Below are 23,062 nucleotides of genomic sequence, written 5' to 3' on the forward strand. Positions count from 1 at the left end.
AAACATGTTTCAAAACTTCCTCCACAGACAGAGAAGTCGTCCATAAAGACCTCCATTATTCCATCTAGGAAGTCGGCAAATATTGCCATCATACATCTTTGGAAGGTCGCGGGTGCATTGCAGAGCCCAAAAGGCATTCGTCTATAAGCGAATGTACCATAAAGACAGGTAAATGTGGTCTTCTCTTGGTCGTCAGGGTGAATAGGAATTTGGAAAAATCCGGAGTATCCATTCAGATAACAGAAATGTGAGTGTTTAGCTAGGCGTTCGAGCATTTGATCTATGAAAGGTAAAGGGAAATGGTCTTTTCGGGTGGCTTTGTTTAGCTTCCTATAGTCAATGCACATTCTCCATCCAGTTTGGGTACGTTGTGCTACAGATTCGCCTTTAGCGTTTGTGATTACAGTAACTCCTCCTTTCTTTGGTACGACGTGAACAGGGCTAACCCATTTACTATCGGATATAGGGTATATTATTCCAGCTTCTAGCAGTTTTTGGATTTCCTTTTTAACCACATCGCTCATAATAGGATTTATCCGCCTTTGATGTTCCCTAGAGGTTTTACTATCGTCTTCGAGCATAATGCGGTGCATACAGAGGGAAGGACTTATTCCTTTCAAATCTGATATGTTATATCCTAAAGCGGTTGGGTATTTTCTCAGGACATTAAGTAATTTTTCAGTCTCGGTTCGTCCTAAGTTGGCGTTCACTATAACTGGTCGGTTTAGTTCTTCGTCTAGAAATTTGTATCTAAGATCGGTAGGAAGTGTTTTTAGCTCTATAGCAGGCTTCTTCGGTCCAGGTATAGGATCAGGAGTTAAGGCTAGACATTCACTCAGATGGTTATCTTGATATTCCTCACGCCAGTTGTCATCTTCAAGAATTGGCGGCATAGGAATTCTTAGGATCTCAGTTTCCTTACTTGGTTCGGATTTTATTTCCTTGACACACTCGTCGATTATGTCAGCAGAACAGCATGTGTCAATTATAGAAGGTGCTTTTAGGAATTGGGAAAGGATAAATTCTATTTTCTCTTCTCCTACTTCGAAAGTAAGCTTTCCTCGCTTTACATCTATAATTGCACCAGCGGTTGCTAAGAATGGTCTTCCTAGTATGATCGGGATGTTAGAATCTTCTTGGATATCCATAATGATGAAGTCAGTTGGGATGTAGAATTGACCTACACGAACAGGGATATTTTCTAACATTCCTACAGGGTATTTGACAGAACGGTCAGCTAGTTGAAGAGACATTCTCGTTGCTTTAAGCTCACCTAGATTGAGTTTCTTACAGGTCGAAAGAGGCATCAAACTAACACTGGCTCCTAAATCGCACAAGGCTTTCTCTATGATGGTTTTTCCTATTACGCAGGGTATAGAGAAACTACCAGGGTCTTTCAGTTTTGGAGGCATGTTATTTTGGATGATAGCGCTGCATTCAGCGGTAAGCGTTATAGTTTCATTATCCTCGAGTTTCTTTTTGTTTGATAGGATTTCTTTTAGGAACTTAGCGTACGAAGGCATCTCAGTTATGGCTTCTGTGAATGGTATGATTATGTTTAATTGCTTCAGAAGTTCTACAAATCTTTTAAATTGCGCTTCGGTTTTTGATTTAGCTAATCTCTGAGGATAAGGAATTGGTGGCTTATAAGGTGGTGGTGGAACGTAAGGTTTCTCTTTTTCAGGTTCCACTTCGTTATTGTTCTCATCAGTCTTGGCAGTTGGTTCGTCAGTTGTTTTCTTTTGGGTTTCCTTCGGCTCTTGTTGTGACATGGGCGTGTTTTGAGTTCTAGGATCTATGGGTCCATCGTAATTCGTTCCACTTCGTAGTGTTATTGCGTTCGCATGTCCTTTAGGATTGGGTTGAGGTTGAGCAGGAAACGTGCCAGCAGGGGCAGCAGTAGGTGCTTGTTGTTGAGCTACTTGTGAGATTTGAGTTTCTAACATTTTTTTATGCGTAGCTAAGGCATCTACTTTGTTCGATAGTTGTTTTAGTTGCTCGCTATTGTGGATGTTTTGATTTAGGAAGTCCTTATTGGTTTGTTGTTGGGAAGCTATAAAGTTCTCCATCATGATTTCTAGATTTGACTTCCTAGGGGTGTTTTGAGCAGCTACAGGCGCTTTTTGGTAGCCAGGTGGTACAGCAGGTGCTTGTCCAGGCGCGTACAACGCGTTGTTGTTCTTATAAGAAAAGTTCGGGTGGTTTTTCCATCCAGGGTTGTACGTGTTAGAATAAGGGTTTCCTTGAGCATAGTTTACTTGATCAGATGGGACTCCAGTCAAGAGTTGACATTCGGCAACTGCATGTCCAGTCAATCCACAAATCTCGCAGTTAGGTGTTACAGCGGCAGCGGTGGCTGAAGGAGTGATGGTTAAGTTCTCGATCTTCTGAGTTAAAGCGTCTACTTTAGCGTTAACGCGGTCTATACCACTTATTTCGTACATTCCTCCTTTGGTTTGGGCTTTCTCTAGAGCGGCTCGTTCTCCACCCTATTGGTAATGGTTTTGTGCCATGTTCTCTATGAGTTTGTATGCTTCATCATGGGGTTTGTCCATTAATGCTCCGCCAGCAGCGGCATCTATAGTCATTTTGGTGTTATATAAGAGACCACCATAGAAAGTATGGATGATCAGCCATGGTTCGAGTCCATGATGAGGGCATATTCTAAGCATGTCCTTGTAACGTTCCCAAGCTTCGAAGAGTGATTCGTTATCTTTCTGGGTAAATCCGTTGATTTGACCTCTGAGCATAGCAGTTTTGCTAGGCGGAAAGTATCTCGCTAAGAATACTCTTTTCAATTCGTCCCATGTAGTTATGGAATTAGAAGGCAGGGATTGAAGCCACGCTCTCGCTCTATCTCTTAAGGAGAAAGGAAAGAGACGTAATCGAATAGCTTCGGAACTAACGTTGTTGGCTTTGATAGTGTCGGCGTATTGCACGAACACGGATAAATGGAGATTGGGGTCGTCTGCAGGGCTTCCAGAGAATTGATTCTGTTGAACAGCTTGGACCAATGAAGGTTTCAGTTCGAAATTGTTTGCCTCAATCGCAGGTGGTGCGATACTTGAATGCGGTTCAGCGCGCGAAGGAGCGGCATAGTCTCTAAGAGGACGAATAGCAGCCATCTCTAACTTCGGGATAATTTGATTGGTTTGATCAGTAAAAATCAATTCCTGATTAATCGGAATTGGTGCTACTTCGGGAAGATTGCGAGCTCGACGTTTGACGTTAATGAAACGTTCGATCTCGTTAATTCGTTGTATTAAATCTCCTCCTTGTGAACGAGTATTTGGCATACAATCGTTCAGAAAGAAAAGGAAGAATTGTCCTAGTCTCTACGGTGTAACAGTGAGTTACGATATCGACTTAAATAGTCCCCGGCAACGGCGCCAAAAACTTGATCGCGACTTTACGTGTCTATTAATCTGATGACTGCAAGTGCATAGTCGTGTCGTGTAGTTTTAAAAAGATATCGAATCCACAGGGACTATGAATCGACCTACCGTTATCTAAGGTTACTATGTAAAGCTAGGGCTACTAATATTTCGATTGTTCTTAAGGGAAAGTGATTGTGAGAAATGAAATATAATAAAAGACAGATATCAGTATGTATTTCGTTTAACTTAAGGTGATCCGAAGGTCCATTGGCTTTTGCATAATTTAATTAAAAATCTTTACTAATTCAATTGATTAAAAATCCTCGTCTCAAACTTTCGCTCTGTTGATTTAGATTACTGTCCTAATCCTAATGTACGCTTTCGCCATCCCATTAGATTTTAGAAAAGCTTTTTGGAAACAACGTAATTAATAAAATGCCCGTTTTATGAAGTTGTTATCTATTTAAATCTCCTAATCTCAAACTTTCGCTCTGTTGACTCGGAACATGCTAATATCCCTAACGTACGCTTTCGCCATCCCGCTCGGGTGTAAAAACAATTTTTGAAAATAAATAAGTTCTAATTAGTTTTAATACGCTTTCGCCATCCTTAAAACTAATGTCCTATGTCTACTATCCAGTTAAAGATCTCAAACTTTCGCTCTATTGATTTTAACCTTTGACCGTCTTAACCCCTCAAACTTTCGCTCTATTGGTTTTAAGACTTACTAATTAAATTAGACATACAGACCAAAAACAAGTGATAGTTAACAAAACATAATTAAGCCAATTTATTTCGGATCCCTACGGTTAACTTACTTTACATACCGATATCTTAATAATTTAGCCAGACATATCAATATGGTTAAACATGCATAAATCGGTTCGGTTCATAATAATAGGCATAGTAAATGGCATACAATATATCATGCAAATAAATATAAATAAGGCGGTAAATAAAAAACCTGAATTAAATAAATGGTAATTGGATCTTCAAGTACTGAACTTCCACCACAGGTTGGCTGGATCGTTCTTCGGAATTTAAACGGACAGAAAAAATAAACAAGGAAATAAAAGCGATAAATCTAACGTAAGGCTAGATCTATAAAAAGTTCACAACAATTTCCGGTGTAGAAATCGTTGTGAGAAAATAAGTGTTTGAATGAAAGCAGAATAAAGAAATACGGTTCGCGGTACAATTTCGGCAGCACTTCGTTGGCAGGAAATCGGACGCCTTGGAAGTGAGGTAGCAGGTTCTATTTATAGGGCAGGTTCTGTTGTGACGTTGCGTGAAAAGTGGGGACTTTGCAGACTGGGTGTGGAGACGTGCGTCTCCGTTTCTTCAGGAAGCAGCCTTGACTGACTTGAGACGTGCGTCTCAAGTGGAGAAGATGTAGGAAGGCTTGGAGACGTGCGTCTCCTTTTGCTGAGGTGGCCTTTGGAACGTTGGAGACGTGCGTCTCCACTTGCTGGGAAGGTTTGGGCCACACGCCTTTGGTTCCATGGTGGGCTGGACTGTCTCTTTTGGGCCTTTTGGGTCCTAATTGCACCCCTCTTTCACTTCAGCACTCCTTTTTCATCTTTTAGGCATAAATATTGGTCATTTAAGCTCCATTTTCTTTCCTTTTCGCAAATAGTCGTAATTAGAGTGTAAAACCTGAAACAAAGCAAATACTCGCGTAATATCATAATAAATTAACATAATAAACGAAAAATGCTATAAATATCTATGGATTTTAAGCTAAATATACGATATAAAATCGTGTTATCAATTTGCTATATGCATGCACCAATTGGTATGGAGCCAATGTGTATGCATTTTCTTTTATTTTTAAAATTAAATTTACAGTAAATAATAATTAAAAATTTGGGACGTAAAAATTAAATACTAATATTATTTAATTTAAATAGAACTACATGCGGAAAAATTATGTACACGTGTAAAAGAATATTGTGTGAGAGCTATAAAAAGGTTTCACATGGAAAACTCTGTTGATTATATTGTAGATTGGATTGATGCAGGGAGATACATCATTCGCTATCGTAACGAGCTCTGCATGTTTCAACTGGCAGCATCTTGCAAGAAGAGAAGTGATTCTTGGAAAATAAGTTCTTGGATCCACCTCACACATGCATTACCACCAATATGATGCAGGATCATTGTAAACCAAACTCTCATATAATATGCCAAGAAATCTTGCCTATCGTTAGCAAGAAACCATTATTGGAGGTGAGTACAATAATCTCCCTTATCATTACACAATACAATTATACTCCCTCGTATAGGAAAATATGGACGAGGACTAAAGCAGTTGAAGAGGTGTGAAAATGGTGGGAAATGAATGACTTAATTATTAAAAAAGAGGAAATACACACAGATGCCAGACCTATTGACACCTCCTCTTTGTCCTACAACATTAGCGTCAATTGGACTGACACATTGGTGATGTAATCGCCACTTTGATTGACGCCCAAGTACAATTCTAAGAGCAGACGCCAACTGATCTGATACATACTCTTTCTTATAAATTTTTTTAATTTGAAATATAGGTAATTTAGTATATAACTGAAAAATCGATTATTTTAAAAATTAAGTTGGAAAATTGGCTACTAATTTGAAAAAACAACTTACATTTTTAAGTGTAATATTGAAAAACAGTGAATAACCTTAGGTAGTTTTAGTGACAACTTTATAACCTTAGGTAGTTGATTTTAGTAAATGAAATGCTTTAACTTTTATCAGGGAGGGATGTTCGCGGTACAATTTGAGTGATTTTTACGTTAACAGTCATTTAAACCACAAGAGAAAAATGCATATGGTTTTTAATTTTTTTTTAAATTTTTTTTTAACATTTCTTTTAATTTTTTTTTAACTTTATTTTTAATATATTTAGTAGTGTATTACTTAAATAGCATTCTCACATAATTTTTTTCGTTAGTGACAAATTAAAAACTTTATTGTCTATTTGTTATCTTTGCTAATAAATTTTCTTAAATAGCATAAACATATTGAATTTTATTTGATTTTCTTTTTAGAAGGATCCTATTTTGAATTAAATTTGGTACACATTAGAGTTATTTTGTTATAAACTATTCAATTAGATTATGTTGTAGTTAGACTTTGTTTGCAATTAGACTTTATAATTTTTTACTATTTTATTATGTGTAATACCTTTGTTTAAAATTTGAATTTAAGTTATGAAATTGTGAATTTATGATATGATATTTTTTAAAAATTTAAAAACTAATTATATTTTTTTAGAGACTGAATCATCTGGTTCGATCGATAAACTAGTAACCCAGTACCCTCACCGGTTCGATGACCGGTCCGTTTTTTAAAACACTATCTCAACCTTTTCATCGTGAAACTTTAATTAAAAAAAAAAAGACACGAAGATTTGTGCTGACTCATAAAATATGATATAATCCACACCAGATTCCATTCCACACATCTGATTAGGTGAATCATTCTCTTTATCTTCCTCTTCTTCATAAATTCAACACCCAACGACCCTCTCTCTCTCATCCACAGAGGCACAACAAACCACCTTGTGAAGATGGTGGGTGCTATCAAGGCTGCTCTCGGTGACGCAGTGTTAACATTCATGTGGGTTTTTTCTTCTTCCATGTTGGGTATAGTTTCAAAGGCAATAACACAAGCACTTGGTCTTCAAGACGTTTCGTACAACGGTTTCCCTTACCCTTCTTTGATTGTCACCACTACCGTTGTGTTTCTTCTCGTTTTTCTCTTCACCTTGATCGGTGCTGCAATGGGTGGTGCCAGCTTTAACCCTACTGGTACTGCTGCCTTTTACTCCGTTGGTATTGGTTCCGATACGCTTTTTTCCATGGCTCTTCGTTTCCCTGCCCAGGTATTCAACACTCCTCTCTTTTTTTAGTATTCTTATTTTTTGTTTTAGAATTCTATCTTTGAACTTTTTCTTGAAGAAATTTTCAGTGGGTGTTTGTGTTTGACTTGATTTTACAATTAAATTTTGAAATGTAATTGTAGTGAAAATAGTGTTTAGCTTTCAAACCCTAGTTTGTGAAGTGATAAAAATGTGTTTTTTTGTATGTTGAAGATACTGGTCTTTTTTGGTTACAGAAGATATTGGTCAATTAGGTCAACTGAAATTAATGAAATTGATGTATAAAATTGAAAATCATCTTTTAGACTTTTACACGACCTTTGAATTGGTCAATTTAGTTATGACACTGTTTCAACGATAATGTGTTGGAGATTTTTATTTATTTATTTTGGATCATTATAGAATTTTGAATTGATGAGACTAAATTGATTATTTACTCTATCTAGCTAATTTTGAAATTCAAGCTAAATTTAACTTCTGTCTCTCTTTGTTCAAGCTCAGTTGGATCCCAATCGAAATTTCAGTACTTACCCAAAAACATGCATAATTGTTGTGTAGGCTCTTGGTGCTGCGGGTGGTGCAATGGCAATTGCGGAGTTGATTCATCCGAAATATAGACACATGATTGGGGGTCCTTCTTTGAAAGTGGACTTGCACACTGGGGCTGCTGCTGAATTGGTTTTGACATTTGTGATTACTTTTGCAGTCCTCTGCATTTTCATCAAGGGGCCTCGTAATGATTTATTGAAGATTTGGTTGCTGGCCATGTCAACCGTCACTTTGGTCATGGTTGGCTCTGCTTACACTGGTCCGTCTATGAACCCAGCCAATGTGAGTCAATATTCTCTTGCATTTATTTATAGATCGTTGTTTTCACGTGTGCTACTGGAATTACTGTTTGGTTAAGCATATGTGAATTTGATTTTGTAAAAAATCATTTTTTGCATGCATGCATTTGTTCCGTGAACCAGTGTTTGGTTGATGTTATGTGAATTTGGTTTCAAAACGGTTGATTTTTTCCATACTGACTGACTCTGTTCCTTTTTGACTTGGTCATAATCGGTTGGTCAACATCAACATTTTGCATAAGTAAATTCTGAGGTGAAAGCGCAAGTAACTTGTCACTTTTAAAAGCAACCAATAAAAAATTTGCAAATAATTAAATAGATGTAAAAAACATAACTTGAAATTCACGTGTTCTTAGCCTCCACCGTTCCTTCCTTACTGCTTCTAGGTTTTTCTCCATCCGTTATTATTTCTCAACTAATTGCCTAACGGACTTTGGTACTGCTGTATCAACTTGACTTAACAGCAATGACAGTGCATGGTGAAATTTGGCAAATCGAATCTTTGACAGGGTGCGTGTTAGGACAACAGTGTGTGTTTTGAATCAAAGAGCACTGAGATTGATCTGTCGTTGCCCCCTGGTTACCTTTATTGAAACAAAGTATCACATTCAAAGGAAGGAGGCTGAATATCTTCATTATGGAATACATTAATTTTGGATGTGATCCTTTCTTTAACAAAGACAACCAGTATTAGAAGACCTAATGAATATATTCAAACTCCTTACTTTGAATGTGATACTTTGTTTCAACAAAGGCAACCAGGGGGCGATGACGACTCAATCATTAATTTTTGATTGGAGGATTATGGTTTTGGGGGAATTGGAATTTGGAAGGTTATTATTTTTCACTGAAATAAGTGGACAACAGAACATTTTGAGGAAGAGACAAAATAAAATTATATTGGTGGAGCTGTTATTTTCACGATCTGAATTTCCTCAGCATCAACTTTAATGCATAATTTCAACCTGTATAGAGTGGAAGAAGGGAGTAGTGGGATTAGCCATTGGGATTCGAGTAAACAAAATAACAACTGCTTTTCTTTTTCTGCATATTTGTGCATTTCCTTTTATATTTTCACTTTTTATTTAAACTTAAGCAATGAATTGATTACTTGTAAATTTTTAACAGTTGCGTTTAAAACTGACGTGTTAGCCACCCTTTCACCTAAAAATTTCTCTTATGTTTGAAATGGTTTATCCCCTTTTTGATGTTTTAGTTTGATCAATAGCCATAGTAGGTCACGATGCTGATAAAAGCAATTACCATTTTTTTTCTAGACAATATGATGTTGTTTATACTTTCAATGAAAGTAGTTTTCTGAATGTTGTGTACCTATGTATTCTGTTGTTTTGGTTGAGATCAGTTAAGTGTTTGATTTTTTCATCATGTATTTAATGTTGGTCATTCTTAAATTCAATTTTATTGGTTGAGATCAGTTAAGTGTATGATTTTTTTCATCGTATATTTAATGTTGGTCATTGTAGTAATCAAGTTATTCAGATATTCAATCGAATTAGACTGCTTATGGTCTTTTCAAGGACTACTTGGAAATTACAATTTTCGAGTCAACATAATGGAACATATAGTAATGCTAGTATCTGCATCCTAAACTAGAATCTTGATTATGTACATAAACGTGCCAGGTCTCAGAAATTCTTATATGGAATATATATAACCTTGATTCATTCTATACATCTATGGCACCCTCATGATTTTCCCCTGACAATAGAATGTCAGAAAAAGTTTCAATGGCCGTGTTTCTCTTGGAATACTATGGTTCACATGAATTTTATAGTATGACAGAAAAACTTGTCTTACCGTATCGTTCATGGTTTGATTCCAAGTAGTAATAGTAATATTAGCATCAGCAATTTGATGTTCCACATTGGATTCCTAGTTCTTTGATTTTCATTCTATTTATTTTCTTGAAGTCTGATAATTTATATCTAGATTGAATCACCATTTTAGTCCTCAAAATTGTGTGATTCTTGAAATTGAAAATTCTCAATTACATTAATATTTTTGAACCGGTCAATTTAGTCCTTGGAATTGACCTAAACGGGCTAATGTAGTTGAAGTTCCGTTGCTTTCCAAGACAAAATTAGTGATTCATTCTTTGTATTTCTCTTTTGAACTACACATTTGTTTTTATCCTTTTGATATAATGATAATGATAAACATTATGGTTGTTGACTATGCTGCAGGCCTTTGGTTGGGCATACTTGAACAACTGGCACAACACATGGGACCAATTCTATGTCTACTGGATTTGCCCCTTCACTGGAGCAATATTGGCTGCTTGGCTATTCCGCGCCATCTTCCCTCCACCAGAAGTAAAGCAGAAGAAAAAGAAAGCATGATAGTTTTTTTTTTTCTCGCGTCAATTTGTCAAATATGAAACATGTTTCAGCTCATGATGGAACATGGTTCATTAAGTATGATATTAATTTGAAATTGGTAGTGCTAAATTATTGGAGTCATTGATAAATGGATAATTCATATATTCAGTTTCTAATTGGAAAAATTCAATAAGATTTAAGCAGTATCTAGGCTGTGTATTGATTTGATTCACATTGTTGGTTCTTTTCTAGCAAAACTCCAACTCTGTTTTTACAAATGCCACGCAATAGTTAAGAAAGGAAATTCAGGCTGCTGCTATTTCGGTCAGAGTTCTGAACACGCCTTCTACCAGGGGCGTTTTTACTTTAGATACACCCGTGACCCGTCATGACCCCCTCTAGCCTGATCGTCGGACATGTCATGCAAACTACCTGACATCGCGCTAGAGACGAGATCCAGGTTTCTCCAAACGGTGTTGTGGTAGAAGAAATTTGTCATCTCCTCTTCAGGTAGGGAGGAAGGGAGGAAATGTTAGCCTCCATTTCTGAGTCAAAAGAGGTTCGGTATGAGGGCTCTTTGTAAGTGTCTCAAGCCCATGCATGTAGGTGGGAGGTCCCATATGTAGACAAATTCGAACCCCATATTGCTGGTGCGTTCTGGTCTCACCCCCTGTACATACCAAACATTTTAAAATATTCGGTTACACAATTATATTCTTACCAGATTTTTTAAATATTGAGTAAAACTCGGTAGATTTACATCGATTTTTTGAAAAGCACGATAAAAAATAGAGAATATATCTATTTACCCCCCTTGATACCTTTGACACCTAGCGCAATTTCATTTATGCCCCTTGATTTCGAAGATACATATCAAGAAACACATTTCTTTTGTCAAAATTTGTTTTTTTTTTCCCGAAGCTACATCTACAAAATTTCTTAGCGCCAGAATATTCCGTAGATATATCTACAAAATATTCTGCTATACTTTGAACCAGCATGATTACTTCCCATTGTTTCTTTTCTTCTTCAACACTCACCTTCATCAACCTAAAAAATCCTATATCATCAATATCATTTTCACTCTAAAGCTTCAACTTTTTGGTCCAACAAATCAAAGGGAGCAAGAGAAAACTGAATTTAAGGCAAATATTCAACTTTGTCCATTACATTGCTCACATTAATCATCAAAATTTTGTAAAAATAAGTAATGTTGCTTTCGTAGGTACAACTCCGGAACGTGTTGAAGACGAACACGTTTCGTAAGTACATCTCTGGAACATGTTTGTGCTGTTTTTTACAATAGTTTTGTAATTTGGTGTTATTTTTGTTATTGTTTACAAATGGGTATGGTGCACCCTGACAATATCTCAAAAGAATTAGTTTCTACATACGACGTTTCTCCGAATGTTCAAGGGGTTGTTGTATTGGCGGTAGATGTCGGCAGTGACCTTAATAACAAGCAAGAGTTTGATGATCGTGATAGTATGCTCACATGGATTCGTAGGACTGCAACTAGACTTGGTTTTGGTGTGGTAATAGGAAGATGAGATAATGGTTCGAAAAGAAGAAACGCTTTTGTAACAATGTTGTGCGAAAGGAGCGGGAAATACCATACTCCTATACAAAAATTTAAAAGAGACGACACGGGTAGTAGAAAATGTGAGTGTCCTTTTAAAATTCGTGGTTATATGTTGGCTAGTAAGAAGTGAAAATTTAGTGTTATTTGTGCTTTGCACAACCATGAATTGTGCTCAAAGTTACAAGGTCATCCTAGTGTATGTCAGCTCAAACCGAAAGAGAAGACATGTATTAGTGACATGACCTTGAATCTTGTCCAACCGAAAAATATACGTGCCACATTGAAACAAAAGGAACCCGACAACGTATCAAATATAAGGCAAGTGTATAACATTCGGTACCGCACTAACAAGGCGATTAGGGGAGATAGAAGTGAGATGCAACAACTGTTGAAATTGTTAGATGATAACAGTTTCGTGTCCTGGTACAAAACTTCCGACAATAGAGTTACGATCCGAGATATTTTTTGGACTCATTCAGATTCGATAAAGTTGTTCAATACGTTCTTGATAGTGCTCGTTCTCAATTCTACCTACTAGACCAACAAGTATAGACTTCTATTATTTGAGATGGTTGGTGTTATATTTACTAAGAAGATATATGTCGTTGGCTTTTCTTTTTTTGGAGTGTGAAAAAAAGGATAATTTTACATGGACATTAGAGGTGTGTCAGTCACTTTTGAGGACCAAGTCGAGATGCCTAAGGCGGTTGTTACGTACCGCGATACTGAGTTGATGAGTGAAGTGACAGAGATATTTCCTTCTTCTAATGCATTACTTTGTCGGTATCATATAACATGTAATGTGAGAAGTAAGGTTAAACCTGCGATAGGGGTTAAACAAGTAGAGATTGAAGGTGGAAAATTGGTGAAGCCCGGTGTGATTGTTGAACAAATAATGGATGCATGGAATCATATTGTCAATTCTTCGACAAAAGAAATTTATGCTGATGCCGTCATTCAATTTCGGAAAGTGTGTGAAAAGTATTCTGATTGATTGAAATATATTGAAAGTACCATTCTTGATAAGGTGAAGGAGAAGTTTGTATGTGCGTGGACTGATAATGTCCGACACCTTGGGACTACAACCACCAACAGAGTTAAGTCGGCACATCCTAGTTTGAAAAAATTGGTTGGGTAATAGCAAGTTGACTTGTGTGGAGATTGAGACTCCGTAAATCTCATGATTAAAAACCATCTTAATGAGATACAAACCACATTTGGTCGGAGCATTACAGTGTTGGAACATCGATTTAAGGACAACATTCTTTATTCTATTGGTCGGCAATATGTCTCGGAGCATTACAGGGTTGAACTTTATTTTTCACGAGGGAAAACGAGGTGAAAATGTAGGTTCCGATAGCGCAAAATATGGTTGCATTATTTTTAAAACATATGGTCTTCTATGTGCTTGTGTTATTGCTAAAAAGATGAAACTAGGTGAGCCAATAAGAATGGACGAAGTTAGCCCTCATTGGAAAAGACTTAGTTTTGATGATGATGGTTGCATGGAAGGAGGTAAACCAAATATATCTATTTTTACCGAATTGGAAGCGATACAAGAGAGATTTTCGAAGGCCAATGACAACATGAAACTCCGCATCAAAGAACAATTGAGGAAAATTGGATATCCCGAAACAACCGACATGAAACCGCCTTATCAATCGGTAAAGACAAAGGGTGCTCCGAAGAAAATGAAGCTTACACTGAACGACAACTCGACTACACGGTCTCCTTCTTTTTGTGAGCACGTTGATAAAATTTTCCCGACTCACCGACTCCTAAATCTCAAAAAAGTTCCATGAAAGGAGCTCGCATAAGCAAACCGCCTCCGACACCGATTCCACCAAAAATTCTATTCATCGATGAGATCCTAGTTTTTATACACAAATACATCGAGCGAATCGTCAATGTTAAGGAGGGATGGTAATTGCGGTTACCGGGTCGTTTCGGCTTTGCTTGGTAAGGGAGAGGATAATCACGCGCTTGTCCGTCATCAACTTATCCAAGAGTTGAAGACACATATAGACTCTTACACGCGGTTATATGGAGAGAAAGATAAATTTGAAGCGGTTTACGAATATCTTGTTATTTGGTTGAGCGGTCACGCACGAATGTCAAAATGGACGAGATTCCTGGAAATGAGGCATCTTATTGCATGTGCATATGGTAGGATATGCATTGACTTAACGCGATATGGGTTTTCAGAAACCTTTTTTCCCGCTCCCCACCGCACCACCTAGGAATCCAAATGATCGCATCGTGTGTATTGGATGACTTACAAAATCAAGTCATTTTGTACAAGTTTAATTGAAACCGGGATGTCTCATACCACCTACGTCACCGGAATGGGCGACTCATCATACGCAAATGCCGAGACGTGGCCGAATCTTTTTGTTGATAGGATGCACAAATTCAAAAGATTAGACAACATTGAAAAGGAATCAAATGCGGAAAAGTCTAAGATGGAACCACCAATAGATTTAGCCGGCGACACTTGTTTTTAATTTGTTTTGAATTTCGGAAGTGTAATATACTCACTATTTAACATTGCAATATAATCAATTTTTAACATTGCAATATGCTCACTTTCCTTATTATTATCAATTTTTTCCAATTGCAATATACTCACTTTCCTTATTATTCGGTTCTGCTGCAAAAGATTGTAACAACGAAAATTCCAGAGTTATCTACGGAAGTTCTTAAGATGCAGTCTCTGGGTATTTTTCGTATATATAACTACGAAACCAAAATATCTGGGTTCTTTCCGTGGATATAACTATGAAAAATTCTGTGACAGAAAATGGGTGGTCCATATTCACCTAGGTTTTCTATAAATTTGGGGTTTCTTGTGTTGTCTTTCACACAAACACCAAAATGTCTCATTATGATATTAAGATTCGTTGGTATGTCGCAAGTGTCTCCTACTCCGACGGCAAAACACCCGGGCGGACGTTCAAACTCAGCGATTACACCACGTTCGACGATATCATTGACGGAATCCACTATTGTCTACCTTATGGAGACAAGCGAAAGGTTGTGAAGCTCGAGTATCGTTCACCTTCAGTTGACAACGAAGGCAACGTCGTTTACAATAACTTTGAGTTCAATAATCGAGAGGATGTTTTGGCGATGTGGCGAACATATTTCGATTTTGAAGAGAAAATCCCGCTCGAGTTGGTAGCGACATTACGAAGAACGGTCGAGCAAATCTTAGAGATGTGCAAGCGTCCACCAGGCTATTGAAATATAATATTTAATTTTCGGTTGAAATCATCAATGTAACGCCGATTTTAATTTATGAATGTTGTTTTTATTGTTGCAATGTTGATTTTCTAGTTTTCTGTTTCTGAGTTTCTTCCGTAAATATATATACAGATAAATTCCGTAGATGCATTTATGGAAAATTATGACGTTGAGTAAAAAAATGTGCGTCCAGAAATACTTCTACGAAGACAGAGATATTTTTAGAAACACATGGTATCTAAGACCCTAAGAAATAAAATAAGAATAAGATAAGAAATTCTCAGAAAATATCAAATAAATGAAATTACCTGATTTTCCTAAAAATCTGAAATAATTCAATAAGATAAGAAATTTCCTAAAAAATATCAAAAGTTGAATATAAAATACCTAAAAAGTGAAAATTCATTCTTTGTATTTAAGAGCGTACATGACACGTAACTTTTTTTGTTTTGACAATTACATGATACGTAACTTATTCACTTACAATTTACGTATACATAATTTATTACAGGACCCACGACGCGGAAAGATTCAGAAATCAACGACACCAACTCGGCGAGTCCGACTCAGCATTCCAAGAAATCCAACTCAGTACTCTTCATTTCCTTCCATTTCAATTTTCCATTACACAGTTACACCATTTAACCATTTTTCCCGCACACAACACCACTTCTCTCCTCTATCACTAAACATCAAGATAGAGAGTGAAACAAACCAAACCACACTCTCAAAAGAGCCTCACACCCAACGCAACACAACGACGTCGTTTCACAGATCCAACATCCTCATTGAGAAAACCCCCAAGACACAGAGCTGGAGCCTCTACAAGATCCCAAGCAATCGAAGGCTCCACCTGCCACCGCATCCTCCAACGGTCAGATCCGTTACCGATCCCCCTCCTCCACCGAGCTCTACGACGGTCAGTCCAGCAACAACTCTCCACCGTCGCATACCGCCGATCAACATCCCTCGGAGTTCGAATCTAGCAAAATGCTGAAGCGTCCTAGCCGTCAGGAGTCGCTCTCCGATAAGATCTACAGATTCCGAGGCACTCTGCTTGTTGTCTCGATCCCGCTCGTTCTCATCACGTTTGTTCTTTACATGATGCCTTCGAGCTCGAATTATGAGTCTGCCGGAGATTACGCTCTCGTTAGTCGGAAAATTTCGCCTGATAAAAAATCCGGTGGCTCGTATGCGGTCATTTTTGACGCCGGTAGCTCTGGCAGCCGCGTTCATGTTTTCCATTTCGATCATAAGCTAGATCTCGTTCATATTGGCAAAGATCTCGAACTTTTTGAACAGGTCAACACAATTTTTTTCGTTTTTATACATGAAAAGTAATATAAAATAATTATAATTTTAATAAATATACATATGCATCTTATCTTACATAATGTTGGTTTGTTTTTGCAGCTTAAACCAGGTTTAAGTGCGTATGCTAAGAATCCGAAGCAGGCAGCGGAATCTCTGATTTCACTCTTAGACAAAGCTGAGAGTGTTGTTCCTCGGGAATTGAGATCGAAGACACCAGTTCGAGTTGGGGTGTGTGTTTTTTTGTGTGGCATTGCATTTGTGATTTGTTTGTGTGTTGTTTTTACTTTTTAGTTTCTTTGAAAGGAAACTGAATTGAATTTGTATGGTGATGCAGGCAACTGCAGGTTTGAGGTCTTTGGAAGGGGATGCATCTGATAAGATATTGCAAGCGGTAACTATTGCTTTGTTTTTCTCAATTTCAATGGCTTAAGAAGATGTGCAACTATTGCTTTTTAAGAAGCTGTGCATATTTAGTTTTATGTTAACTTTTTGTTGCGTTGCATTTTGTTGATTTAAGGTAAGGGATTTGCTTAAGCACAGAAGCTCGTTGAAATCTGATGCTGATGCGGTTACAGTGCTGGATGGAACACAAGAAGGTGCTTTTCAATGGGTATGATTTATGAACATAATGCTATCAGTGATTTACTTAAGTTTTTTATTTTATGGCGTTCCTATGGCTTTATGCTGCCAATTACTAGTAATATATGAATGCATCAAGACTAGAATGTAACTTGACTAGAGGAGAATTGACAAGCTTTTATTCTCACAGATTGTATTGTTAACTATGTAGACTATAGGGAGGGAAGCGAATACATATTTGAAACTAGGGAATACATATTTAAAAAAACAGTCCCAGATCCTTCATAGTTTGCTTGATGGTTTATGGGGATTGTGGGATTTAATACTGTAGAATGGGATTTTGTTTTGCTGGGTTATGTTTTTCTCCTTTTCTAAGATGAGGCGGCGGGGTGGCATTTGAAAGATAAGGGTCAATTGAACTCTCTTCTATTAATGTTTTATGTTGATGAAAGTAAGTTTTAGGCATACTTGTTCTTACCGTTTGACAGTTCCCCTCGTTCTATGCATAATTGAGTCTTACTGCACAACTTTACTCAATATTGATAGGTCTGCTGTTTATTGCATTTGGATCGTCTCATGTTAAAATTTAACATGCGAGAGTTATGTTCTTGAATATTAACTTTAAAATCCACTTTGCTACTATTTTAAATTTTTTAGTCCTGTTTTGATTTTGATTCCTGAACTTTCAATTGGGGCTTGCTATTGTATTTATCTGAAAAGGTGCTATCGTGTCCCTCTATTTGCTAGTATATAAGACAAGAAATTGATTGATTTGACAAGTTTGTTTAGTTGTTCAACACAATACCTAGTTGGAGGTCTGATAAAAAATAAAGTACAAGGAAAGAGCCTTACGAGTGCTCATAGAAAAGCCCGAAAATGAGCCTTAGGAGTGCTCATAGAAAAGCCCGAAAATAAGAAGGCGGCACAGTTGTAAATAATGAATTTGCGCTAAGTAGATCCAATCTCTTGAAAGAGAACTCTACCACAAAAGATAAGAGGGATAAATTCTAATACATGATTAACTCACCGTCAGGAATGAATCATACCAACATTTTTACATCATTTTTATTACTCGATACTATAAAGTTATGAGAAAGAATGATTGAATGGAGATTAAGATAAGAGACTCAAGTCACTGAGAATTAATTTGATTTTATGTCTGGAAGGTCAGCCATGAAACAATTTATTTATTACGACGTGTGATGGAGCAGTGTCGGATGGACCAATAAGATTTGCACATAATTTTCATTGACTTGGATAAAGCATATGATAGAGTGTCTAGGGGATGTAAACCATCAAATTCAAACTGGGTGGTTGAAATGGAGAAGGGCATCGGGTGTTTTATGCGATGCAAAGATATCACTCGAGTTGAAGGGAAAGTTTTATCAGACTGCGGTAAGACCTACGATTTTGTACGAGACAAAATGTTGAGCAGTATAGAATCAACACGGGAATAAAATAAGTTTAGTAGAGATGAGGATATTGGGGTGGATGTGTGGTAAGACTCAACATGATAAAATTAGAAATGAAAATATTAGAGAGTGTGTCGGGGTAACGCCTATAGTGGAAAAGATGATGGAATGGATAACAGACTTAGGTGGTTTGGGCATGTAGAGATAAGACCGGTTGATTCTGTAGTAAGGAGGGTAGATCAGAAGGAGAGAAGACAAACAATTAGAGGAAGAGGAAGACCTAGAAAGACTATTAGAGAAGTTATTAAGAAAGATCTCGAGATTAATGATTTGGATAGAAGCATAATCTTTGATAGAACATTATGGCGAAAGTTGATCCATGTAGCTGATTCCACTTAGTGGGATAAGGCTTAGTTGTTGTTGATAGGCAAGGAGATTAATAATGTAAACATTTTTTGACTGTACGGTAAGAATATCTTGTTTCTAGCCAGCTTAACGGTTCTATTTTATTTTGAGGAATGCCGTTAGTAAATATGTTGCATAAGCTAATTTCATAGCAGTGTGAGGTAACAACTGTTGGACACTGCACTGAAACATTAGATTAAATGAACTATGCCAATTAATTAAGATATAGTTCAGTCATTACTCATTACTTAACTTTTATTTTACTAATGTCTAAAAAATTTCATTAGCAGAGCTTGCAAAAATAAAGATATGCTGTATTTCTGAAACTGTATTTCGGGAAACAGACATGCCGACCAACTGTGGAGAAAGCAAGATATTTAAAGATAATGTTTTGCTGTACCATAAATATAATAGTTTCAAAACAGAGATGGGTGATTTTAAAATTTAAGTTGGGCCTAACTCATCCCTATAAAACCAGCATGTAAAGATGAAGATTGTCCCCATTTATAAAAACAAGACATGCCATATCTGTTAACATTGTGGGACGAAATCCACCCCTTCAAATCCAACACAATGAAGGTGTTGGAGGCTGCAATGAAGGCAAGCCAAATGCTGCAATTTAGGTGACTAGGGGAAGATCGCAATGAAGGCGGAAATTCCAACACCCCCTCACGCTCGGGCCTCACTGAGGCCGAAGCATGGACGGTGCAAGAAGCCCAACAAGTGATCTAGGATAGACTCTGATACCATATCAAAATTTGGGTTGGGCCTAACTCATCCCTACAAAATCAGCTTGAAACGGTGAGGATTGCTCCCACTTATAAACACAACACATGCCATATCTCTAAGCAATGTTGAACTAAATTCACCCCTTCAAACCCAACACAATGAAGGTGTTGGAGGCTGCAATGAAGGCAAGCAAAATGCCGCAATTTAGGCGACTAGGGGCGGACTGCAATAAAGGCGGAAATTCCAACAGTAATAATATCTCATTGACAACATCTCATAATAGTTTGATAATAGTTATTTGCTGTACTTTAAGAGTTTGGAATAACCAATGGAGGTTGTTCCACTCGGTAAGGAGTTGACTCACACCCCGCAAGGGCGTGAGTTCAACTCTGGCTGCTGGCGTGGGTTCAACTCCTGCTGGCAGCATAAGGATCTCATTGGTCGATAATCTGTAAGCATCTCTGTCAACGCTCTCTGAATATTGAGCTCTACCTTGACCCTGACGAGCCCGCCCTAGAACCTAACTCGCCTAGATTGTTTTCATAAAAAAAGATAATCTGGAAATAGGGATGAGTGTGGACAACATTACAAGATTTATGAAATTCTGAAATCAGGGTGAGCAGCATTATCATTGTTTTATAATGCTGATTGATGATTTGAACTCTGAAGAACTGCATAAGGCTTGTTGGCTTGATTCTTGTTCCTGATAGTTAGATTAAAAAATTCTGCCTATAATTATATGTGGAAAACAAGATGTTTAAAAATAAAGTTCATTCTGACAAATGTAAAACATAAATTTCAAGCATTTGTTCCACTAGATGATTTTAGGAATCAACTTAACAATGAAAAGTGTGGAACTGTGGATTCCTCCGAAGAACCGCATTATGAGTTTTATGGACGGCCATCGTCAGTGTTCTAAAACATGGATGATCTGAACTCTGAAGGACATAAGGCGTTGGCTTGTTTCTTGTTCCTTATTGTTAGATTCCAAAGATTTGATTATAATTCTACTATAATGCAAAATAGCCAAAATATTTGAATAAATAATGATTCATATCGACAATAGCAAATTTTTCCTCTGGATGAAATTTTGTCCTAGTCAGTTCAACAATGAAAAGCTTGAGGTTCCCTTGCATACACAAAATTCCTTCACCTACAGTTTTCTTTAGCATTATTGAATTTTGTTTTTCTATTTGATGAGAAGGACGGTATGAGCAGTGCTTAGATATATCATAAAAATACAATTTACTAAAAAAAAAAAAATCTAAAGAATGGTCACTAGAAAGTTAGAAATCCTATATTTTTGTTGAAGTTAAATACGAAATATATTCTCCAATAGCTTTTCCTAGCCACTAATTCATTCTGGTAGAAAGCATTTGTTTTGGTCCATTGTTTAATATTTAAAAGCATCTACAGGAACTACTAGTTGTTAGTAACAGAATAAAAAATAGTGTATTCTCTCCTCAGAAGAGCTGATGCAGTATGTTTGTGTTGCCTTGTCTTGTTTTATGATAGGTTACCATTAACTATCTATTGGGAAACTTGGGAAAAGATTATTCCAAGACTGTTGGGGTAGTTGATCTTGGAGGTGGATCTGTTCAAATGGCATATGCCATCTCTGAGTCTGAGGCTGCCATGGCTCCAAAAGTAAAGGATGGAGATGATCCATATGTCAAGGAGATGTTCCTGAGGGGAAGAAAATATTACCTCTATGTTCACAGGTTTTTCTACTTGAAATGCTAATAAATGTCTTCTTTTTTATTTATCTTTGTTTACAGCCTTAAGCCTTTAGTAGCATTAACTCATGAACCTAGTAGATACACTTACACTTTGCAGTATTTTTCATGACAGTATTTTGGGTTCCCATCAATAGATCTTTTTTAGTTGACTAATAGATCTTTTACTTCTTGCTTTCAGTTATTTGCGCTATGGTTTACTAGCTGCTCGTGCTGAGATTTTAAAGGCTACCGGTGATGCTGAAAACCCGTGTATCTTATCTGGCTATGATGGTAATTACAACTCCTCTTCTGTATGCCCGGTACTACTTTGATTGAGTTGCCCTTTCTGTATGCTTGGTACTATTTTAATTGAGTTGCATTTCAGCTCTTTTGATATCCTTTCATTAGTTGATACAGAAAAAGAGCTTCGGACAATTACAATTTTTATATGCTTTTTCTTCCTGTCTTAAAATTCTGATGACAAGCGGATCTTTTAAACTCCTTAGGATCTTACAACTATGGAGGAAAATCATTTAAGGCATCATCCTCTGGAGCAGGCTTAAATGAATGCAAAAGCGTAGCTCTCAAGGCTCTCAAAGTCAATGAGTCATCTTGTACACATATGAAGTGCACTTTTGGTGGGATATGGAATGGTGGAGGTGGGGATGGACAGAAAAACCTCTTTGTTGCCTCATTTTTCTTTGACCGGGCTGCTGAGGTAATTACTTTTTCATGTAATGGTTCTTGGAATAATTGACTGCATTGCTTCTAATTCTACTGCATTGCCCATCTTACCACTCTACTTATTCACAGGCTGGTTTTGCTGATCCAAACAAACCAGTTGCAATAGTTCATCCTATGGATTTTGAAGAAGCTGCCAAGCAGGCTTGTCAAACAAAACTCAAGAATGCCAAATCCACTTATCCACGAGTTGAAGAAGGGAACCTTCCATATCTTTGCATGGATCTTATTTACCAGTATACCTTGCTTGTTGATGGGTTTGGTAGGTTTTATTCTAAAATTTGGATAGTTATACATGACAATGTTTCTGCAAAGTCTTTGTAACCCATCATCCTGAACTTGCTTTCACTTGTTTGCAGGCATATACCCATGGCAAGAGATTACATTGGTAAAGAAAGTTAAATACGAAGATGCCCTTGTTGAGGCAGCTTGGCCGCTAGGAAGCGCCATTGAAGCTGTATCGGCTACATAACAGCACCAGAATAATGATTTTGATTACTCATCTGAAACCTTGCAGCATGGATTTTGTAGCGAAACACTGCCTGTCATTCATGATGATCAGAGATTACTTCAGGCAAAATTGGAATTGGATATAGGTCTACTTTTCAGGAATAATGGGAGATTGCAGCTTCATTATTTTTCATACGTAATTAATTCACAATATATCTGATTTACAGCTCCGGCAGATTCATTCGATTCATTAAGTGCATTTATGTATTGTCTCGAGAGATGAACAAAATGGTGATGCTTACACCATTTCATTTTTGTTTATGATGGTTTCGTTCCTGATTATAGTTAATCCTTTATTTCTTCTCTTGTTAGCAACATCTGATTGATTGTCATGCGTGGGACTAATGATTTTAGTTACCTTTTTTCCTTGGGAATATGTGATCCTTTAATTCTCGTT

General features: G+C 37.1%; 2 protein-coding genes and 1 non-coding gene across 3 annotated transcripts; all 3 read left to right on the forward strand.

Moving 5' to 3' along the window:
• The first annotated feature begins 2,643 nt into the window (after positions 1–2,643).
• Positions 2,644–2,750, forward strand: LOC131615289 (small nucleolar RNA R71). The gene has a single exon (XR_009287712.1). It is a non-coding gene; the product is annotated as a small nucleolar RNA R71 (small nucleolar RNA).
• Positions 2,751–6,816: 4,066 nt separating this feature from the next.
• On the forward strand, positions 6,817–10,664 carry LOC131609889 (aquaporin SIP1-2-like). The gene is made up of 3 exons (XM_058881707.1): positions 6,817–7,248; positions 7,804–8,076; positions 10,298–10,664. The coding sequence occupies exons 1-3, from the start codon at positions 6,934–6,936 to the stop codon at positions 10,451–10,453; spliced, it is 744 nt and encodes a 247-aa protein (XP_058737690.1). The 5' UTR covers positions 6,817–6,933; the 3' UTR covers positions 10,454–10,664.
• Positions 10,665–15,774: 5,110 nt separating this feature from the next.
• On the forward strand, positions 15,775–22,968 carry LOC131609887 (apyrase 2-like). The gene is made up of 9 exons (XM_058881706.1): positions 15,775–16,559; positions 16,671–16,799; positions 16,906–16,962; positions 17,089–17,181; positions 21,212–21,417; positions 21,614–21,705; positions 21,921–22,132; positions 22,228–22,417; positions 22,515–22,968. The coding sequence occupies exons 1-9, from the start codon at positions 16,248–16,250 to the stop codon at positions 22,625–22,627; spliced, it is 1,404 nt and encodes a 467-aa protein (XP_058737689.1). The 5' UTR covers positions 15,775–16,247; the 3' UTR covers positions 22,628–22,968.
• The last annotated feature ends 94 nt before the right edge of the window (positions 22,969–23,062 follow it).

The sequence above is a fragment of the Vicia villosa genome, linkage group LG6 (genome assembly GCF_029867415.1).
Source record: "Vicia villosa cultivar HV-30 ecotype Madison, WI linkage group LG6, Vvil1.0, whole genome shotgun sequence".
NCBI lineage: Eukaryota > Viridiplantae > Streptophyta > Magnoliopsida > Fabales > Fabaceae > Vicia > Vicia villosa.

Coding starts and splice junctions, on each gene's coding strand:
- LOC131609889 (XM_058881707.1), top strand. CDS start 6,934: ATGGTGGGTGCTATCAAGGCTGCTCTCGGTGACGCAGTGTTAACATTC. Junction 7,249..7,803: donor CTCTTCGTTTCCCTGCCCAG/GTATTCAACACT, acceptor ATTGTTGTGTAG/GCTCTTGGTGCTGCGGGTGG. Junction 8,077..10,297: donor CGTCTATGAACCCAGCCAAT/GTGAGTCAATAT, acceptor ACTATGCTGCAG/GCCTTTGGTTGGGCATACTT.
- LOC131609887 (XM_058881706.1), top strand. CDS start 16,248: ATGCTGAAGCGTCCTAGCCGTCAGGAGTCGCTCTCCGATAAGATCTAC. Junction 16,800..16,905: donor AGACACCAGTTCGAGTTGGG/GTGTGTGTTTTT, acceptor ATGGTGATGCAG/GCAACTGCAGGTTTGAGGTC. Junction 21,706..21,920: donor TATCTTATCTGGCTATGATG/GTAATTACAACT, acceptor TAAACTCCTTAG/GATCTTACAACTATGGAGGA.